The sequence below is a fragment of the Crotalus tigris genome, unplaced genomic scaffold (genome assembly GCF_016545835.1).
Source record: "Crotalus tigris isolate CLP2741 ecotype Arizona unplaced genomic scaffold, ASM1654583v1 scf7180000024506.7606697, whole genome shotgun sequence".
NCBI lineage: Eukaryota > Metazoa > Chordata > Lepidosauria > Squamata > Viperidae > Crotalus > Crotalus tigris.
The window spans coordinates 1,662,735-1,675,359 of record NW_024100678.1 but is presented as its reverse complement, the minus strand read 5'-3'; the positions used below and the strand labels follow the sequence as shown (position 1 = coordinate 1,675,359).

General features: G+C 40.2%; 1 protein-coding gene across 4 annotated transcripts in view; it reads left to right on the top strand.

Annotated features, from left to right (window-relative positions):
* Positions 1–542: 542 nt before the first annotated feature.
* The window catches only part of TEX15 (testis expressed 15, meiosis and synapsis associated), a 41,019-nt gene continuing 28,936 nt past the window's right edge, over positions 543–12,625 (top strand). For all 4 annotated transcript variants that reach the window (XM_039333653.1, XM_039333652.1, XM_039333654.1 and 1 more), the window contains exons 1-2: positions 543–785; positions 7,340–7,463. In XM_039333653.1, coding sequence (XP_039189587.1) covers positions 567–785; positions 7,340–7,463 — 343 coding nt within the window. In that variant the 5' untranslated portion in view covers positions 543–566. The remainder of the gene's footprint in view (positions 786–7,339; positions 7,464–12,625) is intronic.

The window sequence follows — 12,625 nt, the reverse complement described above, 5'->3', positions numbered from 1 at the left end:
TCCGTGAGAAGTTGAAAAGGTTTTATAAAACCCAGCTGAAGGCCTAGGACTGGGGCAACGGCACACATGCCCGCAGAGAGGGCTCTGGATGCCACCTCTGGCACCCGTGCCATAGGTTTGCCACTACTGGTTTAAATGTAAAGTAGTAGAGGTTCATTTATTAAAGATACTTTTTTAAAAAAAAAAAAACTTGATTCTGCGAGAGTTATGCGATGTACCGCAGGGAATCTTTCTGTCAGAACAATTGTAGTCGGAAAGGGAACCGACATTATGCCAAGTTAAACCAAGATCTTAGAGAATTCTTCTTGAGGTTTTTGCCATCTACGGTTTCCGACGAAAGGCGAAAAAGAACTTTCGCGGGCTACAAGCGTGAGCGCCGCCCCAGCGCGTTGTGCAAACGAAAGAGCCTTCCCGAAGAGGAGGATTAAACAGCTGGGCCGGAAAAGATCCCCGCCTCAGCCGAGGGCAGTAAGACGCCCGGCTTGGCTCCGCCCCGCCCCGCCCCCTCTGAGCTGAGACCCTATAGATAGAGGGCGGCGGCTTGGGCGGCCGCTGCAGTTGGAGCGATGGTGGCGGTGGCGCGGCAGCAGCAGGAGCTTAACGTCCGCCCGAGGCAATGGGCGCCCAAGCGGCTTCTTGGCTTCGCTGCTCCGACGGGGATCTCGGATCCGAGCCTGGCGCGGAGGCAAGAGGAGTGCTGCCGGGATCGCGATGGAGGAGAATCCAAGGAGAGTTCGGAAGACACTTTATGCAGGCGGGAGGATGGTGGTGGTCGCGGATCGACCGTGAGTGACCAGCTGATTATTCCTTCGCTTTTACTCGGGGTGGGTGCGAGTCCCTCCGGGCTCGGTTGCCAGGCTCGTTGGATTCTTGTAGCTTGAGAAAGTAGGTGGTTGCTCCCTATCGGATCCCGCTTGTCCTTCTTGCGAAGTAAAGCTTCAGTGCCGGCTCTGTTGTCCCGCTTGCGGTGATAGGCTCGCCGCTTGCAGCTGAGGCGGAATCGGGGGTTGGACCCGTGTCCCTGTTCGGGGACAAAACTTAAGTGAGTGTTCCCGGACTCCGCTGGGTCTAGTCTACCACTTCACGTCCAGCACCGGTTAACCTCCTTGTGCCTTTTAAGCTTAAACAAGGGCTTGAAAGGAATGAGACACGCGCGCACCCGCCGCCTCCCGTTCTCTATAGCGTTGCTTGTTGCTGAGCCGTTGGAAGTGCGCGAGTGTAGTTTGAACGTAAAGATTCCGTTTCGTTAATAGCCGTTAACAATTCATTAGAGCCCCCCCTCCCCTTCGCCCCTTTGGTTGTGAACCCAACGTATTGCTTTGGAACGGAGGCGAGGTAACGAGCTGACAATCTGCGCCTGCTCTTTCTTTTGCTATAATCCAGGTTCCTCCTCTTGCCCCTGTCTCCAGCTCTTTTCACAGTAGGACCATTTAGTACTCGTATAACTACAATACCGGTACTCTTTCTCTAGTTCCTGGCTTGTATGATTGGTTTTAACCTGAGTGCTGTACATGTTCAATCCTATTTAGAGATAATCTTATATGTTTGTGTACAGTATACAAATTGCAGTCTCTGTTGTTTTATTTTAGACATTTGTCGGAACAGTATATGTGGCGGTAGCTATCAGTCACCTGATTATCAGTGGATTGTTAGTAATTACTTGAAACTTTAAGAAAAGAAGCGTAATACTTCGTTATTAATGTATAAAGTATAAAATACAGTTTAGGTGGAAGAAAAATACCACAGAGTCATTGAAGTTTAGATAGTAAAAGTCATTGCTTTTTAAATATTCTTTAAACATTTTGCACCTGATTTTTCCTATGAAAAATACATTAGCTTCTTTTCAAAAGTTATTTTAATGTTTATTATTGAGATTCTTAATATTGAAATCAAGCAAACAATACTGTCATCCTCTCCTATCCCTCTTATTTGACGATATTGTGAGTGCTGATATTGGTTTCACTTGCTATTACAACTAAGACCGAATGTATTGGAAATTAAATTCTTTGAAGTCAGTAATATTTATTCTAAAATGAATTTAGAATAGAGCTTAACAAACCCTGTAAGATCTCTCAAATGGTCTAATTTTTACTACAAACACTAATATAGGCCAAAAGATACTGTATTGGATTGCAATATATTTAATATCTTTCAGTTCCATGGGGCTTATATCAAATCACCTATAAAGGAATTATCTGCAATTCTTTGTTGATAAGAAAGGGTATGGATTAGATTTTAATATTTATGTTTGGCTATGACTGTCACAGCTACCCTAGCATTTTTCATTATGCCTCTTCAGAATAGTTTAGTTACTACTGAAAATTAGTCTGAGGAACAGTAAATAGATATGAACACAATTTTTAGTTTGTGGATGTTATAAAATGTACTGGAAGCACATTGCACAACTTTTAAATACCGTAATACAATTTTTTTTACAAAATATTGGATGCTTCATGTTATATCCTACTATTTAATAAGAGACTGAAGTTATCAGATTGCCTTTTAAGACACTCAGAAATAGATGTAGATCATGTAGCCTTTTATTGTGCAATTCATTAGCAAAATTATCGACACTTCTCAACAAGGACAGATGTGGCTGAACTCGTAGAATTCTGATAAGTGAATAAGTGATGTGATTGAACTGATAGCAGAATTTTAATAAATGAATTTCTGTTTAAGCAGGCTTTTAAACATGCTATATAGTTTTATGTTTGTATTATGAAACTTCTACAATAGCTGGTAAATGTTTGTATAAGTAATGCACAGCTATTGGTTATTTTAAATTACAACGAGCTTCACAATACGAAGTGATTATTACACTATTTTGAAGCAGCAAATTCTGTCTAGCACTGTGATATTCTCAGTTGAAGTTAATCTATATATTTTCATTATTCCCTTTACATTTATTGAATAGAGTTAATGGTAGATAATTTTTGGTTTTCTCAACATTGCTGCTCAGCATCACTCACTCCTAGAAACTCTGGCTGAGGTTGTGTGAAGATTAAATTTCCTAATGTATGAAAGAATACAGTTTCCCCATTCCTGGATAAGTATTTCCAATTTAGTTTGATAAGAAAGTGTGGTAGAATTGAACAGTATTAGGATGGAATAATGCAATGAATTCTTCATCTTGAAAACTATATTAACTAACTAGAGAAAATCCAGAAGCTAGATAGATATTTTTAGGTTAAAATATACTTTTCAAGGATGTTAGTAGTAGAAAATCATAATATTTGGTTTACATAAGACATACGTTATTTGCTCTATTCTAATATTCGGAAGATGAGTGGGAAGCTTAAACTGATTCAGTAGCAACTAGTTTATTGACTGTAATGAAGAGTACCCCTTGCTCATGTATATGGCATCTTCATAATCAGAGCATAATATAAGCCTTTGCATGTTTAGTGAAAAATTTAGTGAAAAGTTGTATGCAGGACTTAAATCTTCAATATGTAGCTTAACTGTACTTAATTTAGGAGGGAATTTAGGAAGAAAGTTGTATTACTCATCTGTGTATCTGATGAAGTGAGCTACAGCTCACAAGAACTTAATGCTTTTTAATAAGATTTGTAGGAAGAGATGTTCTCATGCTCTTCCTGTTTTGGGAAGAGGGAATGAAAATGTTAATGGCTGGGATGATAATAGAATGGAAAAGACAAATTGAATGAGGCAGCATCATAGATATGGGGATTTCTTTCCTAGGGCGGGCAAATTTATAAATTCAACAATGTGAGTTTATAAACATCACTGATGTGGTCTGAGGAAGCTCTTTTAGCAGTGAAAAAAGGCCATAGGAGCTAAGTTGTATTAAATGTTACCTGTATCCTGATCATATGTACCTGAGCATTTGGATCATCTTTGAAGATCCTAGTTCACATTCCCTTATTTTCAGTGGTAACATTTGGCATTGGAAATGTCCTTCACAAAACACCATAGTGTGGGCAGCTAAACTTCCCCTTCTGCTCTCTCTGTGGCTTAGACTAGAACTGTAGTGATGCCATTGCCAATATTGTTTGGAATGGTAGGGTTTAAAGACTGAAAATAGACTGAAAAGCCTGTCATAAACCAGGGTATTTAGATATTTGCATCCTTAACATTTAAAAAGTTGCTCTCTGCTATATGGTTTACCTTTCTGTAACTTTTTTTAACCAAAAGAACCTTTTTTTTTTTCTTTAAAAGCAAATTTGCATGACTGGATGCCTAAGTATGAAAGTTGGTTACCTAAAAAGAAGGTAGCCGTTTCTGTATATTCTGGAGCTTTGCTTGGTCACCCAAGTATAGCAATGTGTAAATATTTACATTTTAACAACTCTTAAAAACCACAACTGCCTGATGGGAATGGGTAGCCTTTAATGGGGGCACCAGGCCATATTAATAAAAGAAGAAACTAAATATAGTTTCTAAATATATGTACAGTACTTAAACTACGCATTTATCACAAGTTGAGATTTGAGGCAGAAAATATTAAGCTGTGTTAAACACCTTCAAAAGTAAAGGAAATTAATCTTCTCAAGCTTCCAATAATTGAGAATAAATATGATGGAAAAATTATGATAGGGAAACCTGCATGCTTTTAAGTTAAAAGAAAAAAAATCCTTGAGTGTATTATACAGGGATGGTTCACTTTCTGAGCTGGCTATTCATCAGCATTGTACAGTTACAAAAAATTAAGATTTGCTGTATAGCACATGAGGGGGCACAATGGCTCAGTGGTTAAAGATGCTGAGCTTGTCAGCTGGAAAGCTGACAGCCTGGATGTACATGAGTACAGCACGAGAGGTGAGCTGTTGTTACTTGCCCCAGCTCCCGCCCACCTGGCAGTTTGAAAGCATGCAAATGCGAGTTGATAAATAGGTACCACTTCGGTGGGAAGGGAACAGGGCTCCATTAACCTCGTTGTATAGTCATGCTGGCCATTTGACCGTGGAAATGTCTTCTGACAACCCTGACTCCTTTGGCTAAGAAACAGAGATTAGCACTGTCCCCTAGAGTCAGACACAACTGGACAGGGGAAAACCTTTTGTGTTTGCCTATATAATGAAGTCTGGAGATAAAGAAAGAGTTTAATTTGTTCATTTCTGAAACTGCCCCCACTCGCATGCACACTCTTTAGAAAGCATGCAAGCCTCGTATTTGAGATCATTTCTATCTTCTCTTTTCTCATTTCTTTTTCTGGTAGTATAGTGCCTTGGGAATGGAAGAGCTGTTGTAGTCTATCTCTGATTTACTCAGAGGAGCACTTGTTTACAGTGTTAAAACTTTACAATAACTTTGTAGGAGCTGATTACACAAGATGTAAGTTGTTTTTGCTTAGGGATACAAATGTCATAATTGTTAACGCATTGCTAGTTTACTTTCTCACAGAGGCCATTAAGTTCTCTCTTTTATGTATCCTGATTTTGTTGAGTTCCTTGGCCTTCCATCTTTCAACCTCTCTGAGGTTTTTTGCTCTACATTCCTTACATTTTTAGTCCGCCCATAATGATAAGAAAGTACTCAGTTATTTCTTTACTTCTGCTAACACAGCAGTATTCTTTCATCACAACCTCAAAGTAGTATCCTATTTGAGAAGAATAGCTTTTATCCTTATGTAATTACCTGAGGGGTGGGGATTATATTCATAGACTAGAGACAAATAGTTTTGAAAGGAAGCGAACACTGATTATGGGGAGGGACCACTTTTCCCTTACTGCAAATAAGAACTCCAGAAAAATCATACCAAGTCCATCAACGGAGAATCTCCTCTATCCCCGGACCTTATTTTTCTAGAGTTCTAACTCAAGGAAATAGAAATGTTTGGAACAGATGCCTAAGGGCTTGAATGAGTAAGGACATCATTGAATTATTATCAGTTTTAACAATACTGTAAGGAATGTATCTCGGAGCATTAAACACCTCCGTGAGCCATGTACCGTAAATGCCGGTGTACAAGGCGACCCGGCGTATAAGACGACCCCTGTCTTTATAGCCGGGCCGCATTCCTAGAACGTCGTTTTATACGCCGGAAACTACCAGTATTTCCGGCGTATAAGACGACTCGGCGTATAAGACGACCCCCATCTTTGGCGTCGATTTCAGCGCTCGCGGAAGTCGCCTTATACGCCGGCATTTACGGTATATTTGTTCAAAATAATTATTCCTCACACTTCTGTTAAACCCTCATTTAATATATGGATTTTTCTTTCTATGTTCGGATCTGCTATTCTACTGGGAGGGGGGAGGGAGATACTTTGCTGTTCTGCTGTTGGGAGGAGGAGCCTGGTACGTGGTGTCAATGGACAAAGGAAGGAGCCCTGGGCCATCTGTCTTATCTCCGTGACGGGGGGGGAGGAGATTGAGAGGCCAAGAGGAAATTGAAACCCTGAGAATGGTGCCTGGGAACTACGCTTATCAGTCTGGTTCCCATAACAATTTCGCACCTGAGGATTGGATGAAATCAAACCAGACTTTTGACCATTGGGGTGGGGTCTGTTAGGGATGCTTTAATGCAGGCATGTCAAACTTGCGACATCATGTAATATCGCGCAATGTATCGGGACTTTTTCCCCATTGCCGGCAATGGGATGGATGCAGTTTTGGTGTGACGCATCCAGCCCACGGGCTGGCAGTTTGACATGCCTGCTTTAGTGTAACGTTTTGCATGTGAAAATGCTAGATCTTGCTTTGCTTTCTTGCTGTCACTGTTTCTCAATAAAAGTTCCTTTTGAGATAATGCCTGTCTCAAGAGTTCTGCTTTCTTGGGAGGATTAGCTGAGGCAAGACCTTACAACTTCATCATGAAAGCCTCTAAAATAAGCTTATGGTATAATAACAACAAATAAGTTTTCTCCACAAATTTATAGCCTAAAAAGCTGCAGTACTGAAGAAAAAAAGAGGATAGAAGGAAGAAGAATGCAAAGTATTCCATTTTGATTGACAAGCATGTACTTTATCTCCCTCTAGTGACTGGTTAATATAGGTGCCTTCACAAATAAATCCTTTTCCTCAGTACATTTATTAAATAAATAAAATGTATTGCTGAAATCTTACTCTTCTTAACTTAAAGTACAATTATACTGAAGCACTGTAATTTGATTTTGAATTTGAAAAAGATTTAACTGATACCCACTGTAATTATAGCTACCTGGTTGTCATATGTGATATTTCAAACAAACAAAACTAAGTGTTTTTGCTGTTTTCCATATTTTGTTTCTGAAGTTATAGGAATTAGCTTGGATTAAAACTGGAAACAATTGAGAAAGATGGAACTAAATTCAAAAGCAAAGCAATCAAATATAATATTTAAAAACAAATCAATTAAGCATACAATTTGATACAGTTTCTGCTTTTTGTCCTTTAGGTTGGAAACAAAATAGAAATGGAATCGAAGATGGAAGTAATGAGAAAAAATATAAAGGGATTATTTTTGGTGGATCAAAATTGTCTAAAAAAATTTACAATTCCTAAAAAACCTCCTGATAAAGGTACAGTAAACATGGCAACATACACAGTTCCATTTATAAAATATATTATGATGCATTATAATCCGAGTTGTTTAATGTTAAGAAAATGAATATCTTTATAGCAGAAATTGTACCATGTTTAGACACCATATTAGTTCTCATTTAGCGACTGCCTCAAACAGTGACCATTTGCAATTACAATGTATGAAAAAATAACTTCGCCACCAATGCCTTTATTTACAACCTTCTCAGCATGTCTTTCTCAGTCACATGTTTACCATGACAGTCATTTAGTACATGTGGTCCTCTCCCACCCCATAGAGTGGACAGATGGCTGAAAGAAGCACTCTCTTCTTGAGCAGCTTTTTTCTGCAGTACAGGTAGTCCTCGACTTACAACTATTTGTTTAGTGACCATCTGAAGATACAATGGCACTGAAAAAAAGTGACTTATGACCATTTTTCACACAACCGTTGCAGCCTTCCTATGGTCATATGATCAAAATTTGAATGCTTATCAACTGGTTCATATTTATGATGGTTGCAGTGTCCCACAGTCATGTGATCAGTTTTTGCAACCTTCTGACAAGCAAAGTCAATGGGAAGCCTGATTCCCTTAACTGTGTGTTACTAACTTAATAATTGCATGATTCACTTATCAGCTGCAGCAAGAAAGGTCATAAAATGGGGCAAAACTCATAACTGTCTCACTTAGCAACATAAATTTTGGGCTCAATTGTGGTCATAAGTCGAGGACCATCTGTACACCACTGTTTCTCTAAAAATTGCTAACCACAAGTTAAGCTCAGGTCTGTGACCTTACTTAATCAGCTCGCAGCTGCTGCCTATAACTGATAAGACCCTAATCACTTTCAGACGAAGGGTTTTGTTTGCCTCCCAAGTGATTAGTGACTCACAGACTTGAGCATCCTAGGCAAATAACTGGCTAACTGGCACCACTGCATTCATTTCGATTTGTATTCCCCATTGTGTGCCTGCTTACTCTCTTGTAACCCTTTCTTCTCCAATGTATGTAAATAACAAACATCGATTAACCACTTGCTAATTATCCAAGCACTAAGTGACTAAGGTGAGCATTCCAAAGTGTGCTTGGAAAAAGTAGAGGAAAGGGGCTATAGAATTTTCCTTCTACCTGACTTCATGAGTCAAGTTCCAAAACCTTCCATGCTGTTTGGGCTCACCCAGTTGAATCCTTCTGATGCTATAAAGCAGACATGTCAAACTCGTGGCGTCGCGAGACATACCGGCAGTTTGACACCCCTGCTATAAAGCAAAGGAACGTGGAAATAAAATCGTAACCACAGTTGTCATGTGATTTTAACTTAGTGACCACTTGGCCAGTCCCAATTGAAGACACTAAATGAGGACTACTTGTACGTATTTTGTAGGCATAAGAGAGATTTTACTGGATGTATACTTTCAATTATATTCAGTTTTTTTACTACTGAGTTCACGTTCTGCTCCACTGTTGCCAAATTTGAGAAACACTGGTCTAATCCTTTAATCTAGAATCGTAGAATTGTGGAATTGGAAAAGTATACTAATCTAGTTCAACTCTCTCCAGTGTGCAGTAAATCCAGTTAAACTCTTTGAGCAGTGATTGTCCATCTCTGAAAAATCTGCAGAAACAGAATGAAATCATAGGCCTCTCATGCTCAAAGGTTCTCCCCAATCTAAGTTAGCTCAAAGCTGTCTAGAATAGGTAGGTGTTTCTTTTAAAAAAAGGAAAAGTATGGATTTTTCCTTGTTTGACATTGTTTAAAATTGTAAGCATTGTGAAAATATTTTTTTCAACAGGCTTTCTGATGTTAGCTTCTGCTAATTTTATCCTTACATTGAATGTAAGAAAGCCAGTTTGTTGTATTGAATAAGGTGTTAGCCTAGAAATTGGGAGACTATTTAGTCCTCCTTTGGGCATGAAAGCTGCTGGGTGACTTTAGGCCTGTCCTGTCTGCCTTATAGGATGGCTGTTGTGAGTAAAATAGAAGGTGGCAGCACTAAGTATATATGTCACTTTGAATTAATTAAAATAAGGTGGTAGAACTCAAATTAATAAAATAAAATAATAAATTGTCATGTCTTTACTTTTCATATCCCAGTACATAAAGAGACTTGAATCCAGAACAGGTGGCAGCACATAGCTGATCATGACTGCTGTAAAAAAAAAAAAAAAAAAAAGATAAGACTCATCAGGTTAGTAATTTGAAGGGAACTACTGAGATTGAAAAAAATCTCATTCTTATTTTTTCTTTATTACAAGAAAAAGGAAATGGTAAATCATCTCTCTACAGATAGAAAGAGGCTAAAATATATAGGCCCATCTAGTTATCAAGAATTGAGCTGACTGGAGGAAAGTGTGTGTGTGTGTGTTGTTGTTGTTGTTGTTGTTGTTGTTGTTGTTATTTTAAGGCCTGGATTAATCTCTGCCATTTTCTTGACAAAATTATAAAGCAATCTTGGCTAGGGACTGGGGGACTGGCCCAAAGTCACCCATCTGGTTTTGTGCCTAATGCAGGACTAGAACTCATGGTCTCCCAGTTTCTAGCCTGGTAAATTAATCACTACATTAACTTGTAGTTATGTTAAAAATATAATTTTGATCTTCTTATTCCTGCACAAATTTGTGTGTGAAAATGTCGCATAAGATATGTCTGTAATCATTTTGAGTGATACACATCTCTGCAAAGCCATTTTCAGTTGTTGTTGAGGAAGCAAGGAGAAATTAGTACTGGAAGTCCTCAGGTTACAACCTGTCCCTTACAGTTGTCAATTGTAACAGTCATAAAACAAATCAGTCATGTTGCTAACCCAATTTTATGATGTTTGTTGTGGTGATTGATAAGCAAATATGGCAGTCGTAAGTACGAATGTCACAGTTTTTAAGCGAAATCATTGTTCACTATGGCAGGGAGTTGCCAAAAATCAGATGTGCTTCGTTTTGGCAAAATGGTTGTAAAACGTCACATGACCATGAGTCCTTCCAAACAGCTGTAAATATGACCATGTGGCTGAGTGCCTAAAGTGTGGTCACATGACCACAGGGGGCACCGACTATTGGAACTTCGAATCTGGGGCATTGTTCTGACACCTGAATCAAGATGCTTTTCGATTCAAGCACAGACAGATGACTCAATAAAGATGATTGTAAAACAGATATTTATTAAGGAATACTGCTGAACTCACGTTTCTTGTAGTTTCTTCTGGATATTGCATATCTGTTCATCTCTATAGGTAAAAAAATCAATAATTCCTTCACATCAACTTCTAATGTGGGTTAAGATCGTTCTAGCATGGAATAAGACTGTGTGTCCTCCGGTGATCCCATGCTTATCTCATACAAAGACATTCCAAACTGGCATGTAGCCAGGATATCCTATGATGAACTTAGTAGCCCCTCCTACTGACCTGTTAACATGGGATTTACTGAATAGCTAAACTACATTACCCATAAGCCATCTCTTAAGGAGACAGTGCTTAACCCAATAAATGCCAAACATTTTAACATACAGACCCATCTAACTGGCTGATCCAGAACAGGCATATATCTCCTTTTTCCATCTTCCTTTTTCATAATTTCAAATGGTCACTAAGTTGAGGAATGCCTTTAAATTAGTTTTTACAGGTGTTGATGATCTTGATCCCCTATCCCAGGGATACCAGAAGGAATTCCAGGGGCAGTTGGATTGAGCCCTTAGGAGCCCTTATTAATACTCCAGCTGTGCCCTATAATAGATAAGGTCACATGTACCTGAAGTAACTGCAGCATGGTATCTATTGGGCTTTGTAGTCTCGATAACAGTAAACACATTATTTGAGATATTTTGCTCAAGAATATGCCAGGTGTTGTTAATCAAATTTAGTTCTCAGTTTTAAAAAAGAAAACCTTATATATTGGATATAGTATTGGATTTGTTACTGCCAGATCAGGGGAAGCCGTTCCTGCCTTTCACCCAGAAGGTGGAAGGGAAGCCAAATGTGGTTGTATCTAAAGGTTCATCACAAATCAACAACAACACAATGGAGTTGAATTACTCTCCAACCAAAATAATCATGGTGTGAAATTTGCTATCCCCACTGTCACTCCCTGTCCTACATCAATTCCCTTTATGCAATAGTGACAGATACTGTAGCTCCGGTGAAAGTTCGTGTGGTCAGTAGGTTTTGTGATGGTGAGGTCACATCAGGTGAGGGTCCCATCAGACCAGGGTGTTGTGATGGGTCAGGTGTGGGTCTTGTGGCAACTCACAACTGATCCATCACAAGACCCTGACCTGAGGGGACCTTCACCTGACAAGACTTCACCATCATAAGACCTACAGACCACATGAAGCCTTTATAAATAGAAGAACACTGACAATGACATCCCCTATACTCCACTGAAGATGTTACCTAACCTGGTAATGAAATGTTCAGAAACCAACCCATAAGCTTGGAGAACAAACCTTCACCCTCAATTCCTTTTATTTTCAATTTCTGCCACTTCCGCGACTTCTTTTCTAAGGCCTTGCGTTTCAAACACAAGGCCCAGGGGCCAGATGTGACCCGCGAAGTGATTTCATGTGGCCCACCGAAGCCATCCTGGAAACAGTGAGGGAATGGCCCCCACTGCCTTGGCCCTTGCCCAGTCTGGCCAGGAGCCAATCCATAATTTTGTGGTGGCCATCTACGTTGAAACGCATTCAGTCTTAGCTCCACAAGGCCGTCTGGAAACAGCGAGGAACCAGCCCCTGCCGCGTCGGCCCCACCCCCTGGGTGCATGCTGGGAAGGTGACTTCTTTTGTGAGGAATGAAGAAATGCATCATCACCTGGAAGTGGCCAGCAAATGGCCCTCGCCTATTTCACATATCCAGCTTGATGGTCTCTGGGGGAAGGGTTTCGGCAGGCAGTGGGGTGCTCGCCTCACAGTGCTGAGAGGCTAAGCTGGGCAGGGCAAGGCAAATCCCAAAAGAAACACGAGGCCACCCAGCTCCCAGTCTGCCCGGTTTCAGCAGGTAGCGGGGCGCTCTCCTCATAGTGCCAAGAGTTGAGACGGGTGGCGCGAATCTGATGAGAAGTGCAATGCTGCCTAGCCTCCAGCCTGCCCAGTTTCAGCAGGCAGCAAGATGCAAAGCTGGCGAGCTTTGCACCACCTGGCTCAGCCTCTTGGCGCTGTGAGGCATCCC